This window comes from Arachis stenosperma, chromosome 6 (assembly GCF_014773155.1).
Source record: "Arachis stenosperma cultivar V10309 chromosome 6, arast.V10309.gnm1.PFL2, whole genome shotgun sequence".
NCBI lineage: Eukaryota > Viridiplantae > Streptophyta > Magnoliopsida > Fabales > Fabaceae > Arachis > Arachis stenosperma.
Genome location: NC_080382.1, coordinates 145,117,643 through 145,145,043, shown reverse-complemented (window position 1 = coordinate 145,145,043; position 27,401 = coordinate 145,117,643). Strand labels below are relative to the sequence as shown.

General features: G+C 28.5%; 2 protein-coding genes across 3 annotated transcripts; one reads left to right on the top strand and one right to left on the bottom strand.

Moving 5' to 3' along the window:
- Positions 1 to 71: 71 nt before the first annotated feature.
- Positions 72 to 4,518, bottom strand: LOC130935068 (polyadenylate-binding protein RBP47C-like). Its single transcript, XM_057864628.1, has 6 exons — positions 3,826 to 4,518; positions 2,058 to 2,520; positions 1,504 to 1,559; positions 1,305 to 1,435; positions 1,092 to 1,188; positions 72 to 524 (listed from the first exon to the last, which is right to left on the bottom strand). The coding sequence occupies exons 1-6, from the start codon at positions 4,225 to 4,227 to the stop codon at positions 360 to 362; spliced, it is 1,314 nt and encodes a 437-aa protein (XP_057720611.1). The 5' UTR covers positions 4,228 to 4,518; the 3' UTR covers positions 72 to 359.
- Positions 4,519 to 20,078: 15,560 nt separating this feature from the next.
- LOC130935221 (uncharacterized) lies at positions 20,079 to 27,051 on the top strand. 2 transcript variants are annotated; one of them, XM_057864844.1, is made up of 16 exons: positions 20,079 to 20,255; positions 21,299 to 21,740; positions 21,827 to 22,052; positions 22,142 to 22,387; positions 22,497 to 22,615; positions 23,056 to 23,154; positions 23,283 to 23,370; positions 23,530 to 23,759; positions 23,964 to 24,145; positions 24,332 to 24,531; positions 24,831 to 25,169; positions 25,304 to 25,405; positions 25,525 to 25,822; positions 25,940 to 26,088; positions 26,173 to 26,457; positions 26,721 to 27,051. In XM_057864844.1, the coding sequence occupies exons 2-16, from the start codon at positions 21,442 to 21,444 to the stop codon at positions 26,970 to 26,972; spliced, it is 3,114 nt and encodes a 1,037-aa protein (XP_057720827.1). In that variant the 5' UTR covers positions 20,079 to 20,255; positions 21,299 to 21,441; the 3' UTR covers positions 26,973 to 27,051. The 2 variants fall into 2 exon arrangements, with proteins under 2 accessions (XP_057720827.1, XP_057720826.1); XM_057864843.1 differs by having other exon boundaries at positions 20,106 to 20,255; positions 21,364 to 21,740.
- The last annotated feature ends 350 nt before the right edge of the window (positions 27,052 to 27,401 follow it).

Here is a 27,401-nt window from a genome sequence, read left to right as displayed (position 1 = left end):
ATAATTGTGAAATCAAATATTCAACTGATTTGGCAAAGGAAGAAAAGCTATCAAAAGCAAAGAAGAGACAATATGTCAAGCAAGCACACTCAAATCTTTCATACTTAAATTATTCCAATAAACAAGTTCCTCATTATAGTTACTTTCCTATGAATGTAATCATATCATTAAATTAATCCCTAAAGTGCTACTTCAGGATGCCAAAATTCAACTCCACTCCACAATTAGGAGGGGGTTCTTATCAGAATTTTCAACAGATCAAGCAAGTTACAAATCAAGAATTAATTTTCCTCATTCAAGCATGATGCTGTTGTTGTGACTTGTGAGAGGAGCTACTCCTGCAGTTGCACTTTGTTTCTTCAGTTTACTTGTTGTTGGTGGCCTCCATAGATAGGGTAAGCAGCGTAGGCAGCAGCATATATGCTTGGATCATGAGGAGGAGGCAATGCATATCCATAACCATCATACACAGGGGCTCCGTAATAGGTGCCACTCCAGTGGTTGCCACCAAAGTCCATTCTAAACTGTTCTCCAAAGAAATACTCGTTGAGAATCATCACAAATGCAATTTAAAGACATACAACATGAAGAAAATACAGTCAGTACTATTCTCTCACTGATGTTCTAATAACATTTTTAAAAATCAATTCAGAAAACTTCAAATTTGTTGATATAAGCAGCCAAGGACCAAAAAGGTTCACATCCCTTAGGTTAGGTACAATAAATGGTATCCCTAGATGGATAATCATAAAAAAATACTTGTTCTTGCAGACTAAGGCCACATTTGGAGATTGTCCCCAGGATAGAAATACGGGAGACAAAACCTGTCTCGAGAAAGATATAGGTAGAGAGACAGACAAAATCTGTGTCTTAGAACAACTTTTTCTCTGCCCCTATTCTTTAGTGTCTTTATATTTTGCATCTTCCACCTATGTTCCATAGCCAGTCCCAAACCAGGATAAAGGAGGAGGGTTGTGTTAGGCCCTCGACAGCTAGCATAAAAACTTAACTGAATCTATATGACTTGAGACAGTTATTGGCCATGAAAATCTATTTGAACATGCATGAGAGTACACGAAAGAGGAAATTGCCTGCTTATTTGCTGGATTACGGCCCCAAGAAAGACGAACTGTTTGCTTGCCGATCACTGTCCCATTTAGCTTCTGCAATGCCTCTTCAGCATTATTTCTGGAGAGGTGGTTGTTCAGAATGATGAGAAGTTATTACATAAATAAAGAGAATAGGCAACATGTCCTCTCTGGCTCCATGAAAAAGCAATGATTCGAGAGTGCCAGAAAGTTTACCTGATTGCAAATTGGACAAAACCACACCCCTTTCCAACAGGTATCTTAACAGATACTATCTCACCATACTGAGAGAATTGCTGCCTAAGATCTTCATCTGTAACATTAGGGTCGAGTCCTCCAACAAATATCTATCATACAATATCGGTTAGGAGAAAGCATAAAAATACAAAAGCTAATAACAGAGTGGGAAACTCACAGTTGTGTTTGTAGAATCCGCTTCAGATTGGCTGGATGCGCCATTTGTCTGGCCTCCTATAAAACGAAACAGAAAATTTTGAATATATTCAGTACAGGTATTTCAAACTCTTGTTGCAACATGCAATGGATAAACAAATTTAGAAAAGAGCACATCTCTATTATAAAATCAAATTGAAGGGATGGGAAACGAAGATAAGAACAAATTGATGAAAAAATGAATTCAAGTAGTTCTATTTGCCTACTAAGTAGTATGTACAAAGATACCATGCTGCAGACCATTGACACTTGAGCTAGCCTCACTTTATTAGAAGTGGTTTATAAATAAATCAGCAAATAAATTCAATGTTCATTCCTTAAAATACAAAATAGGAGTCATGTCACGGCATTTATTCACCATCTAGATTCCAGAACGACATGTCAATAGAAATTGAGATAATCATCAATTCAACCATAATACTGTTGCTTATATGAGAATAAGAATGTAATTCTCAAAGTCCCCAAAGAGTAAATTCCATGCCAGAACTCAGAAACAAGTAATGTGATTTGGGATACCTTGATGGCCAGATGATTTCCTTGGAGTTGCAGCGCCAATACGCATAGGCCTGCTAGAACAGTAAACGCCATTCATTTGAGTCATAGCTTTTGTTCTCTCGCTATCATCTCCAAACCTGACGAAACCATAGCCCTTTGAACGGCCAGTATTGGCATCAAAGACAACTTTTGCAGCTTTAACAGAAGGAAACACACTAGCAAACGTTTCATGCAACAAACTATCTGTAACATCTGCAGCTAAATCTCCTACAAAAATAGAAAGATCAGGAACATTGTCTGAGGACTTCTCTCCTGTACTAAATGTTGCCCAGTTCAGGCGGAAAGGTTGCTCTGTGTTCGGCATCAAAATTCCAGCATAACTCTGTAAAACCTTCTCAGCTGTGGCATGTGAATGAAATTCAACAAATCCATAACCCTCTGATAGACCAGTCTGCTTATTGCGAATAACCTTGATGGATGAAATCTGCAAAACCATATGGTAACAGTAAAGAAGCAATACTATGGGTTTGTAAATGAAGCCATAAGAGAAGAACAAGAAGCATTTGATGTTGAAACAAGTTAAGATTTCAAAATTCCAGTTAATTTTCATCAAACTAGAGCAGCAACAAAGTAGAGACTGTGTCACCTTTCCAAAGTTATATAATCATACAAACATATAATCTTAGTTCCGATATATTTTTTATGTAATCTAAGTAATAGACTAAATAATGCACAAGATCTAGTTTCAAAGATTAGCATAGGCACTTGTATGAGTGAAGCATACTTCCTTCTAATATAACATTTTGTTCTTGTGGATAACATTTCTGTGACTCTCTCTTCAATAATAATATCTCAATGTAATTCACTATAATCATAATAAAAAAATTTCAACCAAGATAAATATCATGTTAAAGCACTAAGATATGAATGAATATGCACTACAAAGAGAAGAAAACGATCAACAACATCTACATTTCCCACTAGATTCTTCAAACTTTGATCTTTAAATATAAGAAAAATTCCGAACTTATCATCAATGAGTGTGGTCCTTCTGTATTCTACAAAGGGAAAACTCTTATATGCAAACTAGACCAAATAAATGCACAACACCTTCATTTCCACGAAAATATTTACATTGCTATATTAAATATAAAACATTACATTACGAAATCGGTACTTGATTAAAATGAGTAAAATAAAGCATACAACCTTACATCATAACTTCTGTGCAATGTGAATGTAAAACTCTTTTCACTTACATCCAACCTTAGATTAATTTGGTTTTCTTTGATTGAATTTCAGTTTTAAAGGCCATATAAAAGTAAAAAGTAAACAAAGTAAAGCTCCCTCCACTTCAAAGACAACACAAGCTTCAAAGTTTGCTTCGATTCAAGGCTGAGATAAGCTTAAAAGCACAATGACAGCTTATAAAATATACTATTAAGTCTATAACCCATTAAAACTTAAGAGACACCATCACAAGCAACTATTTGAAAATTTGCATTTTAACATATATATTTTCTCTAAACTATCATTATTTGAAAAATCATTATACTTCATTATCAATACCATAACTATTAGAATACCACAACTAAATGCATTTACATGCTAAATCCAAGCTTAGCTATTTTAAAAATTACAAATTATACACACCAAATAACCAACTGAAGTAAAAGCTTTCACGTTACTTAAATCAACTCAAAAAGATATATGTTAGAAAGAATAAACCAAAAAGATATATAGCTTTCTCTGAAAATATAACAGAATTAACGGAAAATATGGATACGACCTCTCCGGCGGAAGCGAAGCATCGATGGAGATAGTTCTCATCCATCCAGTGATGCAAATCTCCAACCCAAACCGTCTTGTTCTCACCGCCGCCGGATCCATGCTGGTGCTGCTGGTGGTTGTGGTGAGCCACGTGAGGCGGAGGAGGTGGAGCCGGCGCGTGGTAGGGATGGTGATAAGGCACGTAGTGAGGCGGCGCGTAGTGCTGCGGCGGCAACATGTGGTGCTGCATTACCATGGCCGCCGCAGGATACGGCATCCACTGCTGCGTCGGCACCGCAACGGCCGGTGGATGTTGCCGTTGTTGCTGCTTCGGTTGTTGCGGTTGATGGTTGTCTGACGACGGTTGCTGTTGTTTGTGTTGGTTTTGCTGCGGCGAATCAGAACCGTTGGATTGTTCCATCTTGTTAACTGAAAAAAGAAAGAAACGGTTACAACAATAACAGAGAAACTTTCTCTCTCTGTAACAGAAACGGATGAGGAATGAGGTTTTTTAGTTTTAGAGAGAGAAAGAGGTGAATCTGGGAAAATTGGGAAGAGAGAGAAAGAGAGAAAGAGAGCGGGGGCGCGGTGGAAGGGTATAACTAAACTTAAGAGGATGAAGGATACATGGGTTGGGTTTGTTTCGTAAACGCGGACGTTCTTGTGGCCGTTGGATTTCACGAATGGGGTTTGGTGTCAGCCGTTGGATCTGATTGTGAGGGATTTGCACGAATGCCAAGCAGTCCACTTTATATACGATGAGAGTTTCGGTGTCTCAGTGTGGACAGTGTGGTTTCTGCATCCGCCGCCAGATTTTCGTTTCTTTCCCTGCCTCTTCTCTCCTGCAATTTCTTTTTCTTTTTTTTAAATGTTTATTTGGAATCAATTTTTATAAACTCACATCACAATTCACATAGCGTTTGATAAAATTTTTATTTTTGAAAAAAGTTTATAAAAATTAAATCAAAAATAACTTTTAACAAGTATAAATAATAATAAATTTGTGTTTCATAAAATCTTTTTTTAAATTTAAAAATATTATAATTGATATTAATATAAGAATTAAATTTAGTTATTAATTAATATATAAAATTATATTAGATTTTTTAATTTTAATAAGTATAAGTTATTTAAAAAAATATTTTAAATAATTTTAAAAGTTACGATCACAAATATACTATTATACTTTTTTATTTAATAAATAAAAAATAAAGAGCTTGTATTTGTGAAATTTAAAAAACACAAATACTTCAAAAAATTTTACCAAACTAAATTATAGTTTTATAAGATAAAAAGAATAATTTATATAAATATTTAATTATTTTAATTTTGATATACTGAAAATTAAAAATGTTTTTACATTGATAATATATAAAAATTAAATTTATATTTAATTATATTATCACATAAATAAAAATAGTTAATTTTTAAATTAATTATTTCAAAAATTATTAAAACGTATTAATTTGATTAAATAATTATATAAAATATAAAATTATTTATACCGCCAATGTAATAAATTTTAATTTTTTTATTTAATTATAAAAAATAATGTTCTAGAGTTTTATGATTATCAACATTTCGTGTATACAATGACATATATGAATTTAAAAATAAATTTTGATACACTAATAATATTTTATATAATTATTTAATTAATTTTATTTATATAAATAATAAAAATATTATATATATATATATAAAAAATTAGTTATTAAATTAATTATTATATATTTTTATATAAATATATATTATTCTATGAATAATATTTTATGTTTGGAAAAATATATATTTAATGTTTTACAAAAATATTATTTGTATATTAAAATTAATTATTAAAATTAATTATTAATTTATTTATATATAAATATTATATATAATTTAATTTTTTTAATATATATTTATATTTTAACATATATTTTATACTAATAACTAATTTTAATATTTAATTTTAATATATACATAATATAATCATATATTTTAACATATATTTTATGTAAATAACTAATTTAATAACTAATTTTTTATGTATAGTATATTAATATGAATAATTATTTACATAATGAGTAATAAGTATAAAAGATAATTAATTTTATTGACCTAGGATATTTAAGTGTAAAATATGTTTTCATATATAGGTATAACCGTATAAGTATTAAATTCATAGATCTAAAAAGAGGAATAAAATTTAATAAAAATATTCATAATAAATTTTAAAAGTAATATTATACATTTAAGGTTTTTATGAATCAAGACTAATCAAATTAAATAATAAAATTTAGAATAATAATAACTATAACTAATTTTAATATATACATAATATAATTATATATAAATAATTAATTTGGTGGTTGATTTTTATTTTATGTATATACAGCATATTAATATGAATAATTATTTACATAATGAGTAATAGGTATAAAAGATAATTAATTTTATTGACCTAGAATATTTAAGTGTAAAATATGTTTCCATAAATGGGTATAAGCATTAAATTCATAGATCTGAAAGGAGGAATAAAATTTAACAAAAATATTCATAATAAATTTTAAGAATAGTGTTATAAATTCAAGTTTTTTATAAATTAAGACCAATCAAATTAAATAATAAGATTTAGAATAATAATAGTTATAACTAATTTTTGTTATATTAAATCAATTTAGTTAGACTTAATTAATAAAAATATTTAAATATGTATCATTGTTTAAATTTTAAAAACTTCTGAAAAGGTATAGGTAATTGATAATAATTTTTAAACTTAAATCAAAAGAGTTTCTTGAATCAGTTAAAAAAGTTTGGTTATCTAATATGATTTAAGTCATTCTCCGTTATCTTTCTACTACTTTTAAATACCGAAAGTTTTAGAATTTTCATTTTTTTATATTTTATAAATAAAAAAATAATTTCAGGCTTTTGCTCAGTGAAAATTATTAGAATATATATCATTCTAAATCATTAGTCTGAGAATGATTAAAGCTTAAAAGAATAAAATATTTTAATAGTTTTATTCATATAATAGTAGTTTAGAATAATTAATCATGTGTTAATTAATTCATGTTGAATTATTTGGTTGAAGATTAATTCATGTTGAATTATTTGGAATGTATAAAAAATTTAGTTTTAAGTGGTATGATTACAAAAACAAATATAAAATTATTATTTATATTATTTAATAATAGTACATATATTAATAGGTACTAATCTACTTTACTTATAAATTAAATATTTATAATAATAACAAACATGAAGTTAATTAAAATAGTAAATATCTACCCTTCTAACTAGGTTTTGGATTTGAATATTCAAAATAGCAAAAATATATTGTTTAGGTTATATATAATAAATTACATTTCAGGAAAAAAATTATACATCAAACTTATTCCATATTCATCTTATATAATATAAGGATTTTTTTGGAATAAATTTAAAAAATCAATTATTTTCTTTAAAAAATCCTAAATTTTAATTATCAGTATCTTTTTTTTAGATTCATCACACGTCTAATTACTCGACGAACTAGAAGTTCACAATTTGCCTAGTTATTCAATGAATTTGAGAAGTGAAACGTGTAGTTCGTTCATTTAAACATTAGGTGAACTGTAAGAAAAAAAACAAATAATGGTAATTAAAGTCATTTTAATTTTTTAAAAAATAATGTATTTTTTAATTTATTCCAGAAAAAAATGATACTTGAGGTTAAACCGAAAAAATAATTAAAATTCCAAACAATGCACTTTTGCTTATAATCATAAACTTTAAAATATTGTTTTCACTTATAAATTATTTTTTAGCTTAAAATTAGTAATTTCGATTATAAGCTATTTTCATAGTTATGCCCAAACATAATTTATTTTTGAAAGAAAAAACGGTTTTTGAAAAACAAGTTCTTTTTTCGGAGTTCCCAAACATGCTCTTGCATGAATTGCAAAATTTTCAATCCAAAACCCAACTTGAACATTGTAGTATTGTACATTGTGACTTATTATGAGGTAAAAAAGTTTCCGATCCATTAGTCTTGGTCAATCCAAAATCTTTGAGTTGGATCAGAACTTATAGGCTTGTGAGTTGTGAGTTAGCCCATCCAATGATACCTGGGACCTTACCTCTGAAATGTCTTAAGTTGCAAAATGTAAAGACCAAAACTCATACTATATAATGGTAAAATATATTATTTATAAACCAATTTTTTTTGGTGACTATTTATAAACCAATTTGAGTTGGTCAACTTATTCCTCTGTTTAAATAAGTGTCGAAAATTTAAATTTTATTTTGTGTATGCAGTAGTAACTCATTGACCAACAATAATTCTCAAATGACGTTTAGATTTGTGACGAATTAATTTTTAATCTGTCAAACTAAGAGAAATCATAAACAAAAAAATATTATTTCTAAAATAAAAAATAATATGTACATAAAAATTAATTACTGCTATATATTTGTATATAAATATATTTTATTTAACTTATTTTAAATATATATTTAATATTTCTTTCTATATATATTATATATATATATATATAGTGACTAATTTTTTGAAAAATAATATATGGTTGTTATACATGAAAATAATATATTAGTATATTATAGGGTATTTGAGCTAGTATAGCGCTACAATGCTCAAAAATTAAGAGTTTGAAACAAACTGATTACAACTTTGATTCAAAATATTTTTAAAATTTTGAACTTTAAATATTTTTTTATAAAAAGTTGTTAAAAAATTACAAAACATGATTATTTTGTGTCTAATTTTAGTGAAAATATTATAATTTATAACATATTAAAATTTTGATACAAATATTTTATTATAAATGTCTGTTTTTTTGTACTGTACCTACTTAACATGTAAAACAATTATACATCAATCGAAAAATAAGTGAAAGGAATCAGGATCCAATAATTATTCGTTGATTTGATAAGTAATACATTATTTTGAACCCAACCAATTAGTTTTAAACTTATAATAAATTGACAAAGTAAATTTTAAGTTTCTAACCATCAAAACAATTAATATCTTATTACTTTGGAAGAAGATATTCTAATTTTGAATTGAGATATTCTAATTTTATAAAAAGATAATTCTATTTACCACGTAAAATAATACCTAAAAACACAAAGAAGCAAATCAGAAAGAAATCTAATGTGATCTTAAAAAAAACAAATCAAATTTTTTAATATTCAACACTTAAATTAAATTTTTTTCTATATATATAAATATCTATAGGATCAAATTATTAGCTAGAATTCTATATAGCTTCAACAAAGAGAAAAAAAAATATGGCATCATTGTGTGAGGATGAATTGCTTCACATATTCTCCTTTCTTCCAACAAAATCAATATGTAGGTTTCAATTTCTTTGCAAATCTCTTCATGATGAAATTCATGGAGCCAGATTTAGGATGAACCATGCACAAAATATGTCTCTAAAAGATGATACTTACATCTTTATTCAACCAAAAATATTTTTCAATAACTTCGACAATGATGAATTATTCCATTTGTTGCCGCCACCGCTGCTGTCGCCGCCGGCCGGAGAAGAATCGAATTTACATGAGCAACTGCCTAGAAATTCTTTGCAATTCTTGAAAAAGGTAAAAATTCTCGCTTCAAGCAATGGTTTAATTTTGTGTCAAAGTAATAGTAATAAAGAGCTATGTTTATGTAACCCTATAACACAAACATGGCTCCCAATTACTACTCCATCCACTCTATCTGAAAGTCCTTTTCATGAAGCCAATGTTTTCTTCAAGTGCATGAATAATAAGGGTTTAGATTATTTGGATGATTACTTGATAATTTTTATTGAGGGGACACCGGAATGGAGGCAACATGTTATTATTAAATTATATTCGTCAAAAAAAGGTGCATGGAGAAAAATGGAGAATGATTTTTTTGTTGGTCCAATGAACATGAGACTCAATAATTCCGTTTATCTTCAAAAAAAACTGTTTCTGATTTCAAATAGTCCTTCTGTTTTTAAGATGGGTTCTCATTATCTTCCACTATATATAATGGCTTATGATTTTGCGGCTGGCGGCGAATCAACGACGATAAACCTACCAGAAGATACTTTAGAGGCTTCTCTTGATTGGAATTGTGATCTAAGAATTTTTGAATGGGGGAAGGAGAAGAGTTTGAATCATTCTCTTTGTTTAGTTAGGTACATGAAAGGTTGTTTTATTATATGGGTTTTGATAGATTCAAAGTCAAGTAAATGGAAAAGGATTTTGGAAGTTAAGGTTGAAGAGATAGGATTGAAGGAAGAAAATCCTAATGTTCAAGGGTTTAGAATTGTTAATGGGAATTGTTTAGCTTTTGTAACCGGGAGAAAAGTGTATGGATATTATTGTTTCAACGATCAAAGTTGTTGGGGATTGAAAGAAATATGTGAACATAAATGGGATAATATTAGAATTGATTTGATCCCTTATTCTCCAACTCTTCGACCTTGTGGAAGCAATATGGCTTGAAATTAATTCAAGTTCTAGTTTTGGTATTACGTTTGTTTGTGTACAAGTAGCAGAGTCTTTTTTTTTTTTAATTGATGTAATTCAAATGATGAATTTAATTGATATTATTTATATTTATATTTAAATTAAATATGATATATATAATTTTAAAATTAGAGTTAAATATTGTAGCTTCTTTATTATGACATCGTGAAATATTTATTTATAATTTTAATAAATTTTTATACATGTATATAAATCAATTTAAATAGAATTAATTTATTTATTAAACAGTGATGTATAATATATATACACATGTTTTGGCTCTTGTGGTTGGGAGGCTACAGTGACACCAAAGAAGTGGGAGAATAAGATCAAAACATATCTTTTAGAAGATATACCAAATTTTTAATTTTAATTTAAGTTTTCAAATTTAATTTTAAATTTTCAAACATATCCTCTTTATAAGTTTTGGCTTATTTTATTTGTTTGAAATTAAGTTAAATTTACATAATTTTGTTGACTTGTCTTGTGACTCTTCTTATAATCTCATTCTTCATTCTAAACAAAAACAAGCTATGCTATCAAAAACAGAAAGATTAGATGCTAATAATTATTAGTTATTTGAAAAGATCTGTAAATCTCGTGATATCTTACTATATTATTTAGCGAAAATTCACTCTATAATATTTTTCTTATTTATCCTTCGCTTATTAATGGAAAAAAAATCAATGGTACGTACGATTAGATTGTATACACACACCCCCCAAATTGAAACAATAATCATGATTCGCGAATTTCCACATCAGCCATCAATTCGATAGAATAATATATATGAAATAAATAAACAAAGTGAGGAACAACAATATATAAATGCACTTTTACAATATGAGAAATAAAAAAAAAAGTAAAACAACAACAACAACAATAATAATAATAATGATAATAATAATGATAAAAAAAAAAGGTACACACTACAATAATGACATAAACAGGAACTTATACGTTCCCTACTTCCATTAGATAGCTATAAGCAACAACGAAACTTTAATGCATGAGATACCTAATAACAATAATTATTATAAATGCATGTAATCAAATTGAATGACTCTTTTGGTTTTATCTATGAAAATTCAAATACAGTTAATTTTATATAAAATTAATAGTTAAAATTTATTAAATAATAATTTAATCAAATTTATTATATTATTTAATAATTTTTAATTATTAATTTTTCGTAAAATTAACTGCATCTAAATTTTTATTTTTGAACTAATAACATGTTTGGATTTCTATTTTAAAAAGAAATCTAGACTATAACTTGGATAGAAGCCATTCTCTTCTATAATTTTTTTCCAATTTATAAATTTAGATTTTTAAATGAAAAATTCAATTGCACATATAGAATTACGGCATTGGAGCCCCGGCAGCGGGGTCGACGGCGGCGGCAAAACCGGGGAAGGCATGGCCAGCACCAGGACTGTGACCTGGATCCGTCGGCCGGAAATCGTTAGTCCCAAACTGGTTACCATCTTGGTCTCCAATATTCTTGGAACCTATCATATGGCGGCGCCAAAGGGCCACATTTTCATCAAGTGTGGCTATTTCCTTGTTCTCATCACTTTGCATAATTGGCCTCCCAAGAGCTGAGAAAATTCCACAGAAAATGGTTAAAGCAAGGAGAGTAGAAGTGATCATGAACACAAACTTTGAATTGGCCATTGTGTATGTTTAGAGAAAGTGGAAAAGTTTTAAGCTAAGGGAGAGGTTTAAAGAGATAATTTAATTTGTTGAGATTTGAACAATGTATATGGTATGTGGTTATTGTATATATAGACCTCGTGAGATCCACAGAGCAACGACACGTGTTTATTTTAGAAAGAAAAAATATAGGTAGACAATAAAAATACTAAACAATGTAAACATTAGATATATCGGATGTTCAATTCACTAGGTGTACGAATGGTTATCCTAATATTAAAATTTAGGTGGGTAATTTGGCAGTATAGTATGCTTTTATTTTATTGGGCTAATTTTAGAATCTATTATTCATAAAAATCATTGTCTACCTAATAAAATTCATCACAAAATCGATTCCGTTTAGAATGAAAATAATAAAAACAGACAAAAAAATTAATAATCCAGTTAAACCGATTTGATTTAATTTTTTTAACATTTAATCAATTTGAAAACAAAATATATTTTTTAAAAAATTAAATATTTATTTTATATATAAATATTTTATTTTATTATATTTTATTTTGAAAATCTGAAAAGAAAATATTATAGATATTCAAAGTCTATTATTATTATTATTAATGTAATTCGACTATTGATTATTCTTGGAAGATTATAATCACAACTTTTTATATAAAAATATTATTTATATATTAAAATTAACTGCTAAAATAAGTCATAATATATTTTTGTATAAATACATATGTAGTTATTTTAAGTATATATTTATAGTTGTTTTTATATGAATTTTAATTTTCTTTCTATTTTTAAAACTCAAATTCGTTCAAAACTATTGAAAACAAAATTAATTTTTCTATATTCGACCAAATTGCTAATATAAGGGTTCAAAAGTTAAATATGAATCCAAAATAACAAAAAAAAAGAAAAAAAAAAACACAACGACAAGAACAAAAAAACAAAGTGATGAGGAAGTTGCTGGAATATATACATAGCGGATGGTGAAAATGTAAACCTTGACATGATTATGTCTCCCCCAAAAATTCTCTTTTGCAATTTGTACCATGGATCTTGTTGGAACTATCCCTTCTTTTAACTCTAAACTTGGGTATATATTTCGAATATTTTAAATATTATATTGACTTAATTACAAAATATCTTTTTTTTATATAGATAATTGTTTGTAGATATTTTATTTTAGAGAAAATTAAATTTGTCCTTTTTTTCTAAGTGAGATATATTTCAACAAGAAAAAATATAGAAAGTGAGTACATACAAAAGATATTTTTAAAATAATCATATAAACATAAAAATCATAAAATTAATCATGTGAATATATTTTTTGTTGAGATATAAACAGTATTTTTTATAGAAAGATGATTAATAAATAGAATTATATTATAATCGTTAATTAATAAATTGATAATGATGCATGGTCATTAAGTTTATCGGTTAAAATATTAGCATTAAGACAGATAAAACGAATTATGATTTATAATGTACAATAAATATTGAAGAGATAATATTTAATTTGGTCTTTAAATTTACATATAAGTCTTAATTTAGTCTTTAAAATTTCAATTGCTTTTATTTAGTCTCCAAATTTTGCGAACATGACTCATGTCCGTCCTTGAAACAATTTTCAATGTGTATACATTAATAGAACGCTGTCATGAACAGGCGAATACCATACTAGATTCTGTAAAATGATGTCGTTTTAGTTTTGACACTCAAATAACCAAAAAACATCATAAGTGGTATTTATTATTGAATCTTTACCTAACAAAACAAGTGATGCGACATCATTTTTAAGCTATTTGAATGCCAAAACCAAAACTACATCATTTTACATGTTTCAATGTGGCATTTGATTGTCCATTTCAATGCCTCATTAATGTTTTTTAACTAAAAATTGTCTTAGAAACTAATGTAAGGCAAGTTTATAAAATTTGGGGATTAAAGATATTTAATTAAAATTGTAGAGACTAAATTGACACTTGCTTGTAAATTTAGAAACTAAATTGAGTATTAACTCAAAATTGAATTATAGTATAACGAATCATATCTTATTCCAATCTCCCATTCAAATACTTCCATCACCCTACTTTAATTTAAGAATAAAAAATAAAATTTAAAAAAAATAATACTCAATCTAGTCCCATCCTACTTTAATTTAAGAATAAAAAATAAAATTTAAAAAAAATAATACTCAATTTAGTCCCTTAATTTATATGCGAATCTCAATTTTATTTTTAAAATTTTAACTGTTTCTATTTAATTTTTAAATTTTACAAACGTAATTCACATTAGACTTTGGGATAATTTTTGACAAACATTAGTTTGTATATTACTCATATAAAATTATTTTTATTCGAAGATGATAACTAATCATTATTAAAATAATTTTATATATTTTGTTAAATTATAATCTAATAATTTTCTTAAGAAAATAACATTAAAGAATGAGATAGATATGCAAAACAGTTGATTATATATGAAGAAGAATAGTGCGATGACAGGTACACCCACAATGTCTTGCATGATAAGATGTTTCAAGGTACGAACCCAACTTTTGACTTTTTCATTTACAAATTGATTATTGGCTTCATTACACTCTTGAATCCAGATTCCGATCCCTTGTAGACTTCATAGTAGATTCATCAACATACACCAAAAGTCAAAAAGGTTTGAGAGTATATACGGAGTAGATTCTTTTGTATCAATCAAATTTATTCTTAGTTATGATGAGCACACACACCATATAACTGAAGAATAATCCTTTGTATATATATGTTCTATTGTTCTTATTAGAGTTAAAAAAAAAAAAAAACTCTATTTCCATTTTTTGGAGCTCAATTTATTCATAAGTAATTAAGAAACAAAACTAAGGAACATACAATAAATCACTATTGTGATATTAAAAGATAATAAAGGTGAAGTTATTATGTGACACTATAAAATCATAAGTTTAACTTTGTCATCCTTAGACCCTAATAATGAAAATAATTTAAATAAATATAATAGTAAAAGGTAAAAGAAACAAATTCTAGGATAAAATATTATTTTTTGGTCGTTAACGTTTTAAACATTTTATTTTAGTCTAAATTTTTTTTAAATAAATGTTCTATTTCAATCTTAAAATTTTTTTAAGTCGGTTAAATATTATCCTACCATTAAATCTGACATAAATAATTCGCATATTAAAAAGCCAATATGTAAGTAAAATCGATGAACCAACAATCACTAATATAAAAAATTTTTCTTTAATTTTGAAGCGTTGATAATTGATGGTTAGGATTTAGAATTTTATACAATAAAAAAATTGAAGACAAAAAGTATTACTCATTTCGTTAATTATTAGTGTAAATTTTAATGATAGGACTATATATATTGAACATGTTTAAAACTTTTTAAAGCTGAAATAGAAGGTTTAAAAGATTAAAGAACAAATTAAAATTTGACCCAATTATTAAAAACTAAAATAGTACTTTACCCTAAATTTTAACTTTTAATATTGATATTTTATTTATTGATCATTTTTTTAAGAGATCAAAACACCTATCAGTTAGGTTTGATCAATCCTATTTCGTTCTATATATGTTGATACTTCCTTATGATGAATTTGGCAAATAATAATTGAACAGAACAAAATAAAAATTATTTATTAATTACTGTTGTCATAACATAGAGTATTTTCCTGGTAGTCAAGTGTTACATCATGCATGCATGCCACCATATTATGGTGAAGAAATTAAATGTATATATTTAAACTTTTATATACATAGTAAAAATTCAACGTTGCTCATCAATTTGTCTGAAAATTTGTATGAGTTCTTATTTAGTGGAATCTTCCCTTTTCCACTCACCCAGCCACACTTCCCATGCTCAAGCAAATATGTTGCTAAGAACAGTAACAAAACAATGGCAATCAAGCAGTTTTGAGAAAAAGCTCACATATATTAAAGAATCCACAATAAATCAAGGTAAATTATTCTATAGTGCTTATGATTATAGTAGTTATATATGGTGGTGGCTAATATAAATTAAGGTCACATTTTAAAAAAAATATTATTAAATAATGGAAATATATATTTATAATTTTAGTTATTATTTTTTTTAAGTGTTGCAAAAATTTCATAAATTCACACCATAGTGTTTGTGTGTGTATATATATTTATTTTAGAGGTAATTAATAAGTATAACATAAGATAATTTTAAATTGATTTAAGCTGATTTTATTATTTTTTAAATTTTTTTATATTAAAAAGTCATCTAACCTAAAGTACTTGATACTCATCTGAAAATGAGGTATTTAAGGAAACTATATTCTTTAAAGTTTTCTACTTATTTTTTTTTTAAATTAAATACATGTTCATACAATACAACAATCTAGAGGGGATATTTCCCCCTAGTTAGTGTCAAGATATGTCACCAAAAAGTGTAATCGATGAAATATATTGAGAAAAAAGCGCACTGAAAATTGAAACCAAAGTGAATTCAATAATAGTGACCAAAGAATAATATATAAAGGGTAACTATATTTTGAATCCCACTAGTTAAGATCCTAGTAGTGGACCCTTTTAATTAATTTGCCTAGAACAAAAACTGTATATATTAACAAAGATGTTCTATCATGGATTTGCTTCAAAGCTCACTTGTCCATCCATTAAAGGAAACATGAGAGGTAGGCATGTTGTTGATCATGAACACTTGGGTTGGCTCCTCAACTTGGGGAAGATGCTAGCTAGTGGCCATCAATGAGAATGGATGTGGGTCCCAGCAGTAGTAATGTGCATTATTTTTTGTCCTAAGTTATTATATATATATATATATATATATATATATATATATATATATATATATATATATATACATATATATTCAATTAAATTTTTATATTATTTTTAATGTTATAATTAAATTATTTTATATTAAAAATATTAAAATTAATAGAATATTTTATCTAAAAAATATAGTATTAAGAATTTAATTAAGACTCTAATTATAAATACCTTTAATTTTTATGAAAAAATATTTAGTTAAAATTAATATTTTTTATATTTAAAATAATTTAATTACAAAATAAAAAATTATGTAAGAATTTAATTAAAAATATATATATTTAATTATAAATTTAATAAAATTATAGAGATTAATAGAATAATTAAATTTTATTATTATTATTAGTATTAATTCAATTCGTAAAATTGTAAAAAAAAAAGTTTAATTTATTTAAAATTCCACGTTGCCAAGTTGGTAGCCAAGTGTATTTATATTTAATTATTTATGTCAGATGAAATGCTATCTTTTCCTTGATAATGAATGAGGTTTAAGACATGACATTATTGTAATTTTGTACAATAACAAAAACCCCTTACCTACATTAAGCCTACAAAGATAGCAATATATTAATGCACCATAAATGATGATAACATAAAAGATTGGCTAGCTAAGTAGTACTTTAATTCTTTGTCTTAGTAATTTATTAAAGGATTTAGCTAATATATATTTTAAGAATATATAAAATGCATGTTAAGATTAAGATTATTATTAGTATAATATTTAAAATTTTTAATAAACATATAATAAATACATTAGAAATATAAACAATTTGTATTTTTTTATAATTTTTTCTAATTAATAATATTATTATATGTATTTTTAAAACACATATTGATTAAACTCTTAATTATATTATTAGTATTAATAACCTTCTTTGAAAAAAAATGGGGTTCAACGAAAGTGGCAGGTAAACTACATATGTGACTTCACCTTCATATTATATCACGTAACCTAAGTGAGGTTACATATATCAAACATTATACCATAGACTATAGTAACTTTATGGCTATTCATATATATAATTAAACCATTAAAATGTAAAATCATGCTTAATTTTATTTACTCTGGATAATTTTTGATTTACTGTCAGTATAAAGTATTTTTATATGTGTATTTAATAACATAATATCACATCAATAAAAATAATTATTTTTTACATTAATTACGTAAATAATCATCTAAAAGAAAATGGACATAATTGCAAAAATGTATAGAATGTTTTACATTGTTAATGCATTCAAATTAATCTTTATGACTAAAAATATAAAATATTCTTTTTAGGTATAAAAAGTATAAAACTACTTTTTTTTAGGACATGAGTATTTTTTTTTTTGGTCAAGAGGACATGAGTATAAAACTACTTTAAAATAATCATATGATGAGCCAACCAGCTATTGATTTTTTTTTGGGTCAGGACCAGCTCTTGTGTTTTTTTGGTACTGTCAAAATCGTTTTTATTTTGTTTTTATTAAAGTGAAAGTTCACAAAAACATTCTGTAGTTTGGGCTTAGACAAAGCCCATTTCTAATAAGAATTGCCACACGCCAAGAGAGAAGAAGAAATCCTGACCAAAAAAAATAAGATGAGAGAAGAAGAAAAAAAAAAAAAAGAGAAAACGGCGGCATTGGGACAAAGAAATAAAAGAGAACGCACGCACGCAACAGAAATGTTTAGAAACGAAAAGAAAAACATTTAGGTAGCGTTTGTTTTCAGGGGCAGAACACGGAGATATGGACAACACTTATTTAAAAAGTGTTTGGAAGCAGAGACATGGACAGTGGACATATTGTCTCCGGGACGGTTTTTTATAATTTTGTGTCCACTCTTTCACGAAGGACAATGATGGACACGGAATTTGGAAGAGTGGACACGGACAATTTTATAAATTTTGTTTTCCTTTTTTTCCATTATTATCCCTTCTTATTTTTTCTATTGCGTTGTTCAGAGATACTTTAAATGCAAAAACTAATTGTTTTTTCATGTAAAAATGGATTTTTTTAAAATTAATTTTTTATTTAAAATTAATTTAGCTTATTAACTTAAACAAAATTTTTTATTAATCAAACTCAATTTTATTTTTTTTGTTAATCTTAACCATATGTATTCCTACATATTAATAATAAATTTTAAAATAAAATAATTATATTTATAAATTTTATTTTAATATAAATACTAATATATTTTTTTATTAAAATTTTTTATCTCTTCAAATATTTTTTTTAAGTTCCGTCTGTACTACTACGTACTCTCATTTTTTATTAAATTAATTTGTATTGATGTAGAAAATTTGGAATCACAGGGCTATTTTAGTCATTTCATATAATATTTTAGTCTTGTCCATGTGTATCCAAACGTAATACTAGACATTACATTAGTGTCTTGTCCATGGTATCCAAACACAATACACAAAAGATAATTTTTAGTGTCTCCGTCCTATTGTCTCCGTTTCAGTGTCATGTCCTGTCCTGTCTCTAATAACAAACGTAGCCTTAATGAATGTGAATGTGAATGAACCAAGTTTGAAAAACCTCATTTGCCAAGCAACCTCCTTAATCTTATCGTATCTTGTCAACAAAACAAAACATTTCACACTTTATTGGAATAAAACATTAAATTAAGCACTTTATCCTTTTTTTTTATCTCTTAAAAAATTAATTATAATACATGCCCGTGGTTTGTGTTATGCCTGTGGTTTGTGTAATTAAATTTCTTGTGTGGCGTCAATTGCGTATAGTAATAACAATGAATAAATTAATCAGTGTACTAATGTACAATTACTTACATTGACGTGAATAAACAAGAATAACTAAGGCACAAATAGAATAAGTTTTTTTTCTATTTACTAGAATTATAAAATAATAATTTTGGTGTTATAATTTTTTTATTTGACTAAAACATTTAAAAAAATAAAAATTGAATATTATAAAACTTTAAATGATATTTTTTATGATTTTTTAACTATTAAATTATAATTTTTTATTATATTATTTATAAAATAATAAAAATATCCTAATAAAATGCTAGTATAAATAAATTTCAACTAATACTAATCACTTCTAGAATTTTTTGAAGAATAAATAACCATTTGTATTTATAGTAACAAAAAATTCGAACCGGCGATTTTTTAAATAAGTATAGAAAAATTATGCCATTTGAGCAATAACTCTTTGGTAAAATACAAATATATTTTTTTTTAAAAGTAAAATTATAAATAAATAATTTGAAGAACAAAATTAATTAAAATAAAAAATGATGGAAATGGTGGTGGGTGTGTTATGGTCGCAGGTTCAAAAGAATATGCCGTTGTTATGTTCCTCTTCCTCACAAACATTCTCAGATGCCAACTTTGTGTTGTGTTCTTATGCACTCTTACTTCTATTTTCTTCTCATTTCTTTAATTCCTTCACATGCGCGCTTTTTCTTCCTTTCTCACCCTCCTTCTCCTCTCTCTACATAGATTAGAAGGTAATCGCAATTTTCCCTCTTCTTAATTCTCATTTTTTTATTATTATTCTTATTGTTGTTTTTATTGTTATTTTTTCTTTATATTCAATTTTCGTGCTTTTCTTTTTGTATTGTTTAAACGTTGGGAACGTGGAGATTGTTATGGTCGGTGTTTATCGTGTTGCAGTTAAGTTTGAAAAATGTTTTTTTTTTTTTTTCTCTTTTTTCTGGTTATGATGTTACGTTGCGTTGTGTTTTTTTTTTTTTTTTTGTGGCTTTGAAGGTTTTGGTTTGGTTTGTTTCCTTATTTAAATGTTTTTCTTTGCTTTCTATGCTTCTTGTATTGCTTTAAAGTTTAATAAAGGAGGAGGAGGTAGGAGATTAGGGTTTCGGTTTCTTACCAAATTTGATTGGTCATGTTTTATTTGAAGTATAGAACTCTGGTAACTTGTGGTAACTGCTTTTCGTAGGAATTCAATTTTGGAATTTTTTTTTGGTTATATATTTTGTTTGGTTTAAGTATGATTTACTCAGTTTTGTTTGGTATTAGTAGTTTGTTGTAGACTTGTAGTGGTTATTTTTGTTGCACTTTGTGCTTGTAACCTCCATCTGAGGTTATTGTCTTCTACCTGTTTGATGTGAATCCTGAATGAACTTCATATACTTGTGGAAAAAGTAAGGATGTTGAATTGAAAAGGGAGAAGTGTTGGGAAATGAAATGGGTTATGAAGTTATAAGGGATAGTGTTTCTGGAGGATGTGATTCTAGAAGATACCTAAAAAAGAAAGAGGATGGTCCATGGAAGCATTTAAGTTGATTTGACATTGGTTCATATATTTGGCTAGTTAAAGTTATTACATTTGATCTTTGTTCATTTGGTGGTTGTGGTGGTTGAAGTTGCTGTTCTTATGTGTCCTTTGCTTTGACAAATACTTAACTGAAAGTTAAATTCATAATTAGCTTATCATTTGATGTTATTGTTCTTCTATGTGTCTATATGTAAATAATGTGATCCCATTACACTTAATTTATACTAAAGTTGCTATTATTATAATTTTGTTCAGGATATTGCTTGTGGTGTTGCTTTCGTGATTTTCTTGAACGTCTAAAGTGGACTTCATCATTGCAGGAATTCTGATAAACATTACGGCACAACTATATAGTAATATATATAGAGATTTTTTTAATTCTTGAATGAGAGATTGGTATGGGCTCTGAAAAGCAGTCTTCCGGTTTTCTCGATACGATCAAAATGGAGAGGGTTAGAACAATTCTAACCCACACTTACCCTTACCCTCACGAGCATTCCCGACATGCTATAATTGCTGTTGTTGTTGGTTGCCTATTTTTCATCTCGTCCGACAACATGCATACTCTTATAGAAAAATTAGACAACAACATTAAGTGGTGGTCTATGTATGGCTGCTTGTTTGGGTTCTTTTATTTCTTTTCGTCGCCATTTATAGGGAAGACAATCAAGCCTAGCTATTCAAATTTCAGTCGATGGTGAGTTTCTTTACCACCGAATGTTTATGTGTTCTTTATGAAAATTTAATTAACGGCTCAAAAATAATTCCTTACCTACTTTACAGGTACATAGTCTGGATTTTAGTGGCAGCAGTGTATCATCTTCCTAGTTTCCAGTCAATGGGGGTGGATATGAGGATGAATTTATCTTTGTTTCTGACAATATATCTCTCTTCTATATTGTTTCTTCTTGTCTTCCACATTATATTTTACGGCCTCTGGTATATTGGCCTTGTTTCACGGGTGGCTGGAAAGAGACCACAGATCTTGACCATTCTTCAAAACTGCGCTGTAAGTTTGAAAGGTGATTTATTTTATTTTATCTTTTGTATTTAGGTATAAAGTGTCAGTATTGTTCTGATGCCTCCTTTTTCTAACAGGTACTTAGTGTCGCGTGCTGTGTATTTTACAGTCATTGCGGCAATCGTGCCTTTTTAAAACAGAGACCACTTGACCGTAAGAATTCTAACTGGTTTAATTTCTGGAAGAAAGAAGAAAGAAACACATGGCTTGCAAAGTTTCTTCGGATGAATGAGTTAAAGGATCAGGTTTGCTCATCTTGGTTTGCTCCAGTTGGATCTGCAAGTGATTATCCACTTTTGTCAAAGTGGGTTATTTATGGCGAGGTACCCAATATGAATATATATGATTTGTGCTATCTTCTATGTTAAATCATATGTATATTTTGATTGTACTACTTTACTCATTATAGTCATAGTTGTTTTTGTGTTTTAGATAGCTTCTTGCAATGGTTCCTGTCCTGGTTCATCAAATGAAATTTCTCCCATCTACTCTCTGTGGGCCACATTTATTGGGCTTTACATTGCAAATTATGTGGTTGAAAGGTCAACAGGGTAAGTAATTGATTTCATCATGTGCTAAATTTTGTTATTTTCTAGCATGAAGTATGAGAATCCTTTTTCCTGGCTCAAATTAATAGAAAATGTACACTATTAAGTAGTCCCCCCCCGCCCCCCCTGTTTTTCTAATAATAGATATTAAGATTAGTGCATGATGAAAATTGTTTGTTGCATAACTTTTGTACGTAAGCTTTTTTTAGTGCCACCCAACTTTTCATAATTGAACGAGTTAAGGGTTAATTTTGTATATGTTGTGTTTCTGATAATGTATTTTATTTTCCCAAAACTGTTTATGTTTAGTTGTTTACTACTTCCCTTTGCAATGCAATGTGGCACACTGCCATGAAGCCTTAATATCTTCATACTACTTTACATTAATCTTTTCCTCATCAATTAACTTGATTGCTGTGTTCTTATGTTTGAAAAATTAACAGATGGGCTCTCACCCACCCACTATCTGTTAAAGAATATGAGAAGATGAAGAAGAAGCAGATGAAACCTGATTTTTTGGACATGGTTCCTTGGTACTCTGGGTATGAATTTAAAATATTATTATGTTTACCAATTACACATTTTTCTTTGTAAAAAAAATTCTTGGGGATTTTGAAGGTGGCCTTTGATTACATTCTTACACTTGCCCTTAAAATACTAAATGATGCAGAACATCAGCTGATTTATTCAAAACAGTTTTTGACCTCATTGTATCGGTAACTGTCTTTGTTGGGCGTTTTGACATGCGTATGATGCAGGTAACATTTTATTTTTCCTTTAACATTGCTTATAATATTGTATCACTGTGTCAGTTTAATATGTAGTTTGAACCTTGAAGTACTTAGATTGTTATAGTGTATCCGATGAAGTATTCAATATACAATTACTTTAACTGAAACCCTTATGTTTATCAACAGGCAGCAATGAGTAAGGTTGACGATGACAATCATAATGGTGATATTATGTACGATCATTTTAATGAGAAGGATGATTTTTGGTTTGATTTCATGGCTGATACTGGAGATGGAGGGAACTCATCTTATGCTGTTGCACGGCTTCTTGCTCAGCCTCAGCTTCGTACAGTGAAAGATGATTCTGTGGTCAAATTAAAGCGTGGAGACTTGCTAATTATTGGAGGTGATCTCGCGTAAGTTTGTTACTCCTATTTATTGTGTCTATTCTATCATCACATGATTTGAAGTACTATTTATTTCCTATAAGTTTCATATGAATGATAAGTTGACTCCTGTTGAATGTTGATGCTGCAGTCAATGTGTCATTTGAACATTTTGAAATGTTCTGTGTCCATCTTTTAGTGCTGTTTGATGATTTTGTGTCTGCTCTGTTGTAGGTATCCTAACCCATCAGCATTCACATACGAAAGGCGCCTTTTTGTTCCTTTCGAGTATGCTCTTCAACCTCCTCCTTGGTATAAAGCAGAGCAAATAGCTGTTAACAAACCCGAGGTACCCGATGGAGCTGAACTCAAGAACTATAAGGGACCTCAGTGTTTCGTTATTCCTGGAAACCATGGTTAGTTTCAGCTCATGATTTGTGCTCCACCATTTTTTATTCGTTCTCCAGGAGATTGTTCTAAAATAATTATTATTTTTTGATTTTGTCATTTAATATCATCCTATTTTTGAGAGGATTTCTAAATTCCGTTTCTGCCTAAAGCCAATACGATGCAGTGATTATTTTTAATTTTTTGCTTGTCAGACTGGTTTGATGGACTCCAGACCTTCATGCGGTATATATGTCATAGAAGTTGGTTAGGTGGATGGTTAATGCCACAGAAAAAGAGTTACTTTGCTTTGGAACTCCCTAAACGGTGGTGGGTTTTTGGGCTTGATCTAGCACTCCATGGTGATATTGATGTGTACCAATTCAAATTCTTTAGTCAATTGATCAACGAGAAGGTATAATAATTTTTCCTTCCTCTTCTTTGTTGTCTTCTTACAACTTTATGTGATGGTGAAATAATTATTTTCTAAATAAGTGTACTCTAAACTTATGCAGAATAATTATTTTAGCGATCTCTTTCTTGTTTTCTCCGCAAACTTTTTACATAGGACTACTATGTTATGAGAATTTGAATAAACTTGCATTTTAAATTATTATATGACCTAGCAATGTTCGAATCATTTATTTATATGATCCATCTATATATTGAGTATACCCACCCTCGTCTCATGGTGCTTCTTTTCTCTTTGTCAAGGTTCAAGAGGATGATTCTGTGATCATCATAACCCATGAACCTAACTGGCTTACTGACTGGTATTGGAACGATGTAACTGGAAAGAATATTTCTCACCTGATTTGTGATTATCTAAAAGGAAGATGTAAGCTTCGAATGGCCGGGGACTTGCATCATTACATGCGTCATACTCACACTCAAGTAAATTCAGAGGGGCCTATCCATGTACATCATCTACTTGTAAATGGTTGTGGCGGAGCATTTCTTCATCCCACCCATGTTTTCAGTAAATTTCAAAAGCTTTATGGAGTTAACTATGAATGCAAGTCTGCATATCCTTCCTTTGAAGATTCAAGCAGGGTACGTAGAATGTCTACATTATATTCTTGGGGTGTGACCCTTTCTTGGACCCTATGTAACATGGGATACTTAACACCGGCTTCCCTTTTGCCTTTTCTAACACATGGTATAATATAATTTTTAACATGGTGCAGATTGCATTAGGAAACATACTAAAATTTCGTAAGAAGAACTGGCAATTTGATTTCATTGGAGGCATTATATATTTTATACTGGTCTTTTCAGTGTTTCCGCAAGTGAGTTTCTGTTCCTTTTTATTTTCTATTTTTTTCCCCTCCCAAATGTTAATTACAGCTTTTGTGCTACGGTCTTACCATTTGTCACTAAATAGTGTTTTCTTTATTTTAATTTCCAGTGTAAGCTGAATCATATCCTGCAAGAGGATACATTCCCGGGTCATGTTAAGAACTTCTTGGCTACTGTGTGGAATGAATTTATATACATCCTGGAACACTCTTATGTGTCGCTGGCAGGAGCCATAGCTTTACTCGTTGCAGCATATTCTTTTGTCCCATCCAAGTTGTCGCGGAAGAAAAGAGCAATGGTTGGAATTCTTCATGTATCTGCTCACCTTGCTTCGGCATTGATTCTTATGTTACTTCTTGAAATAGGCGTGGAAACATGCATCCGGCATAACTTGCTGGCAACTTCAGGTGTTGTTTCAACCTTTTCAATTATTTGTGTTCATGCTTGACCTTTGTCTCTGATGATTTTGGGTTAGGATGATGAGAAAAATTATTTAGTTTTACTTTTTTGGGTATATGATTCAGGGTATCATACTTTATATCAGTGGTATCGATCAGTGGAAAGTGAACACTTTCCCGATCCCACCGGCCTCAGAGCTCGTATTGAACAATGGACGTTTGGACTTTATCCAGCATGTATCAAGTACTTAATGTCCGCCTTTGATGTGCCAGAGGTTAGAAATGGATTCTTTTAAGTTTCGAATTTACTTATCATGATATGATTATGGAGATGATTGTTTTCTTTCCTCGCTTTCCAGGTCATGGCTGTTAGCCGTAGCAATATTTGTAAGAACGGGTTAGAGTCTCTTTCGCGAGGGGGTGCTGTAATCTATTACGCTTCTGTTTTCCTTTATTTCTGGGTCTTCTCAACACCTGTTGTTTCTTTGGTGTTTGGAAGCTACTTGTACATTTGCATCAACTGGCTTGGCTTGCACTTCGACGAAGCTTTCTCATCTCTACGAATAGCGAATTACAAATCATTCACGCGATTTCACATCAGGGCTAATGGCGATCTTGAAGTTTATACCCTGGCAGTTGATAAGGTAACAAACTTTAAAACCAAAATGCACCAAGTAAAACTTATAATGATAATCAATAATTAGACTTGGATTAAAGAATTATGTTACAATAAATAGTCAGTTATTGCAATAATTTGAATCTCTCAAATTTCTTTAACACATGCAAAGTAGCAACTAGCAAGGTTCTCAAACTGTCTATAGATAACACCGTAATTTGTTATGAGTTCACAGAATTGTATTTTATGAACTGTGTTAACGAAAAATCGATTACGTCTTTGAATGAGCAGGTTCCTAAGGATTGGAAGCTTGATCCTGATTGGGATGGAGAGACAAAAAATCCACAACAGTTGAGCCATTTGAGAAAGCATCCAAGCAAATGGAGAGCAGCAACTTCCAACCAGGATCCAGTGCACACAGTCAAAATTGTTGACCATTTCATTATTGAAACAAGTCAAACAACACAAAACAATAGTAATAGTAATACTCAGAAGAATGACACTGTATTACAAACAGATGATAGTGATAGGACAGTTCAATGATCTGTTGATCTTGTTCTCATAATTTGTAACATAAATTAAAAAAAATGTAGTAGTAGTAGTAGTAGTTGTTGTTGTTGTAGTAGATTTTGTATCTGTTCTTTGTCTCTCTTCCTATTCATCTATTCTGTAAAAAAAAGGTAGTAGTGTAAATGTGCTAATCATGGTGTGTCATATAGGGTTAAAAATGGTGGGTAAAAATTATATGAAGCTACAAAATTTTATCATCTTAATCATACTAATACTTTGGAAAAGAATGTCAGAAGAATAATTTTTATGTACAAGTTACATAGAAGAGGCACTAATTGTTACACCATGCAAAATCAGCTCCTACCTTTCTATTTTATTCATCACTATCACATTTTAATTGAATATATTTCAACTTGTATTGAAATATACTGGTCCACAAAATGGATCAAAAAGTGATGGTAG

What these genes read in the sequence shown, in the direction of transcription:
- LOC130935068 (XM_057864628.1), bottom strand. Translation starts at nt 4,227, where the DNA reads ATGGAACAATCCAACGGTTCTGATTCGCCGCAGCAAAACCAACACAAA. An exon ending in CGGATTCTACAAACACAACT is followed by an intron (nt 1,436 to 1,503) that starts GTGAGTTTCCCA and finishes ATTGTATGATAG; the next exon opens with ATATTTGTTGGAGGACTCGA. An exon ending in GTAATCCAGCAAATAAGCAG is followed by an intron (nt 525 to 1,091) that starts GCAATTTCCTCT and finishes TTTGGAGAACAG; the next exon opens with TTTAGAATGGACTTTGGTGG.
- LOC130935221 (XM_057864844.1), top strand. Translation starts at nt 21,442, where the DNA reads ATGGGCTCTGAAAAGCAGTCTTCCGGTTTTCTCGATACGATCAAAATG. An exon ending in AGTGGGTTATTTATGGCGAG is followed by an intron (nt 22,388 to 22,496) that starts GTACCCAATATG and finishes TTTGTGTTTTAG; the next exon opens with ATAGCTTCTTGCAATGGTTC. An exon ending in ATGGTTCCTTGGTACTCTGG is followed by an intron (nt 23,155 to 23,282) that starts GTATGAATTTAA and finishes TAAATGATGCAG; the next exon opens with AACATCAGCTGATTTATTCA.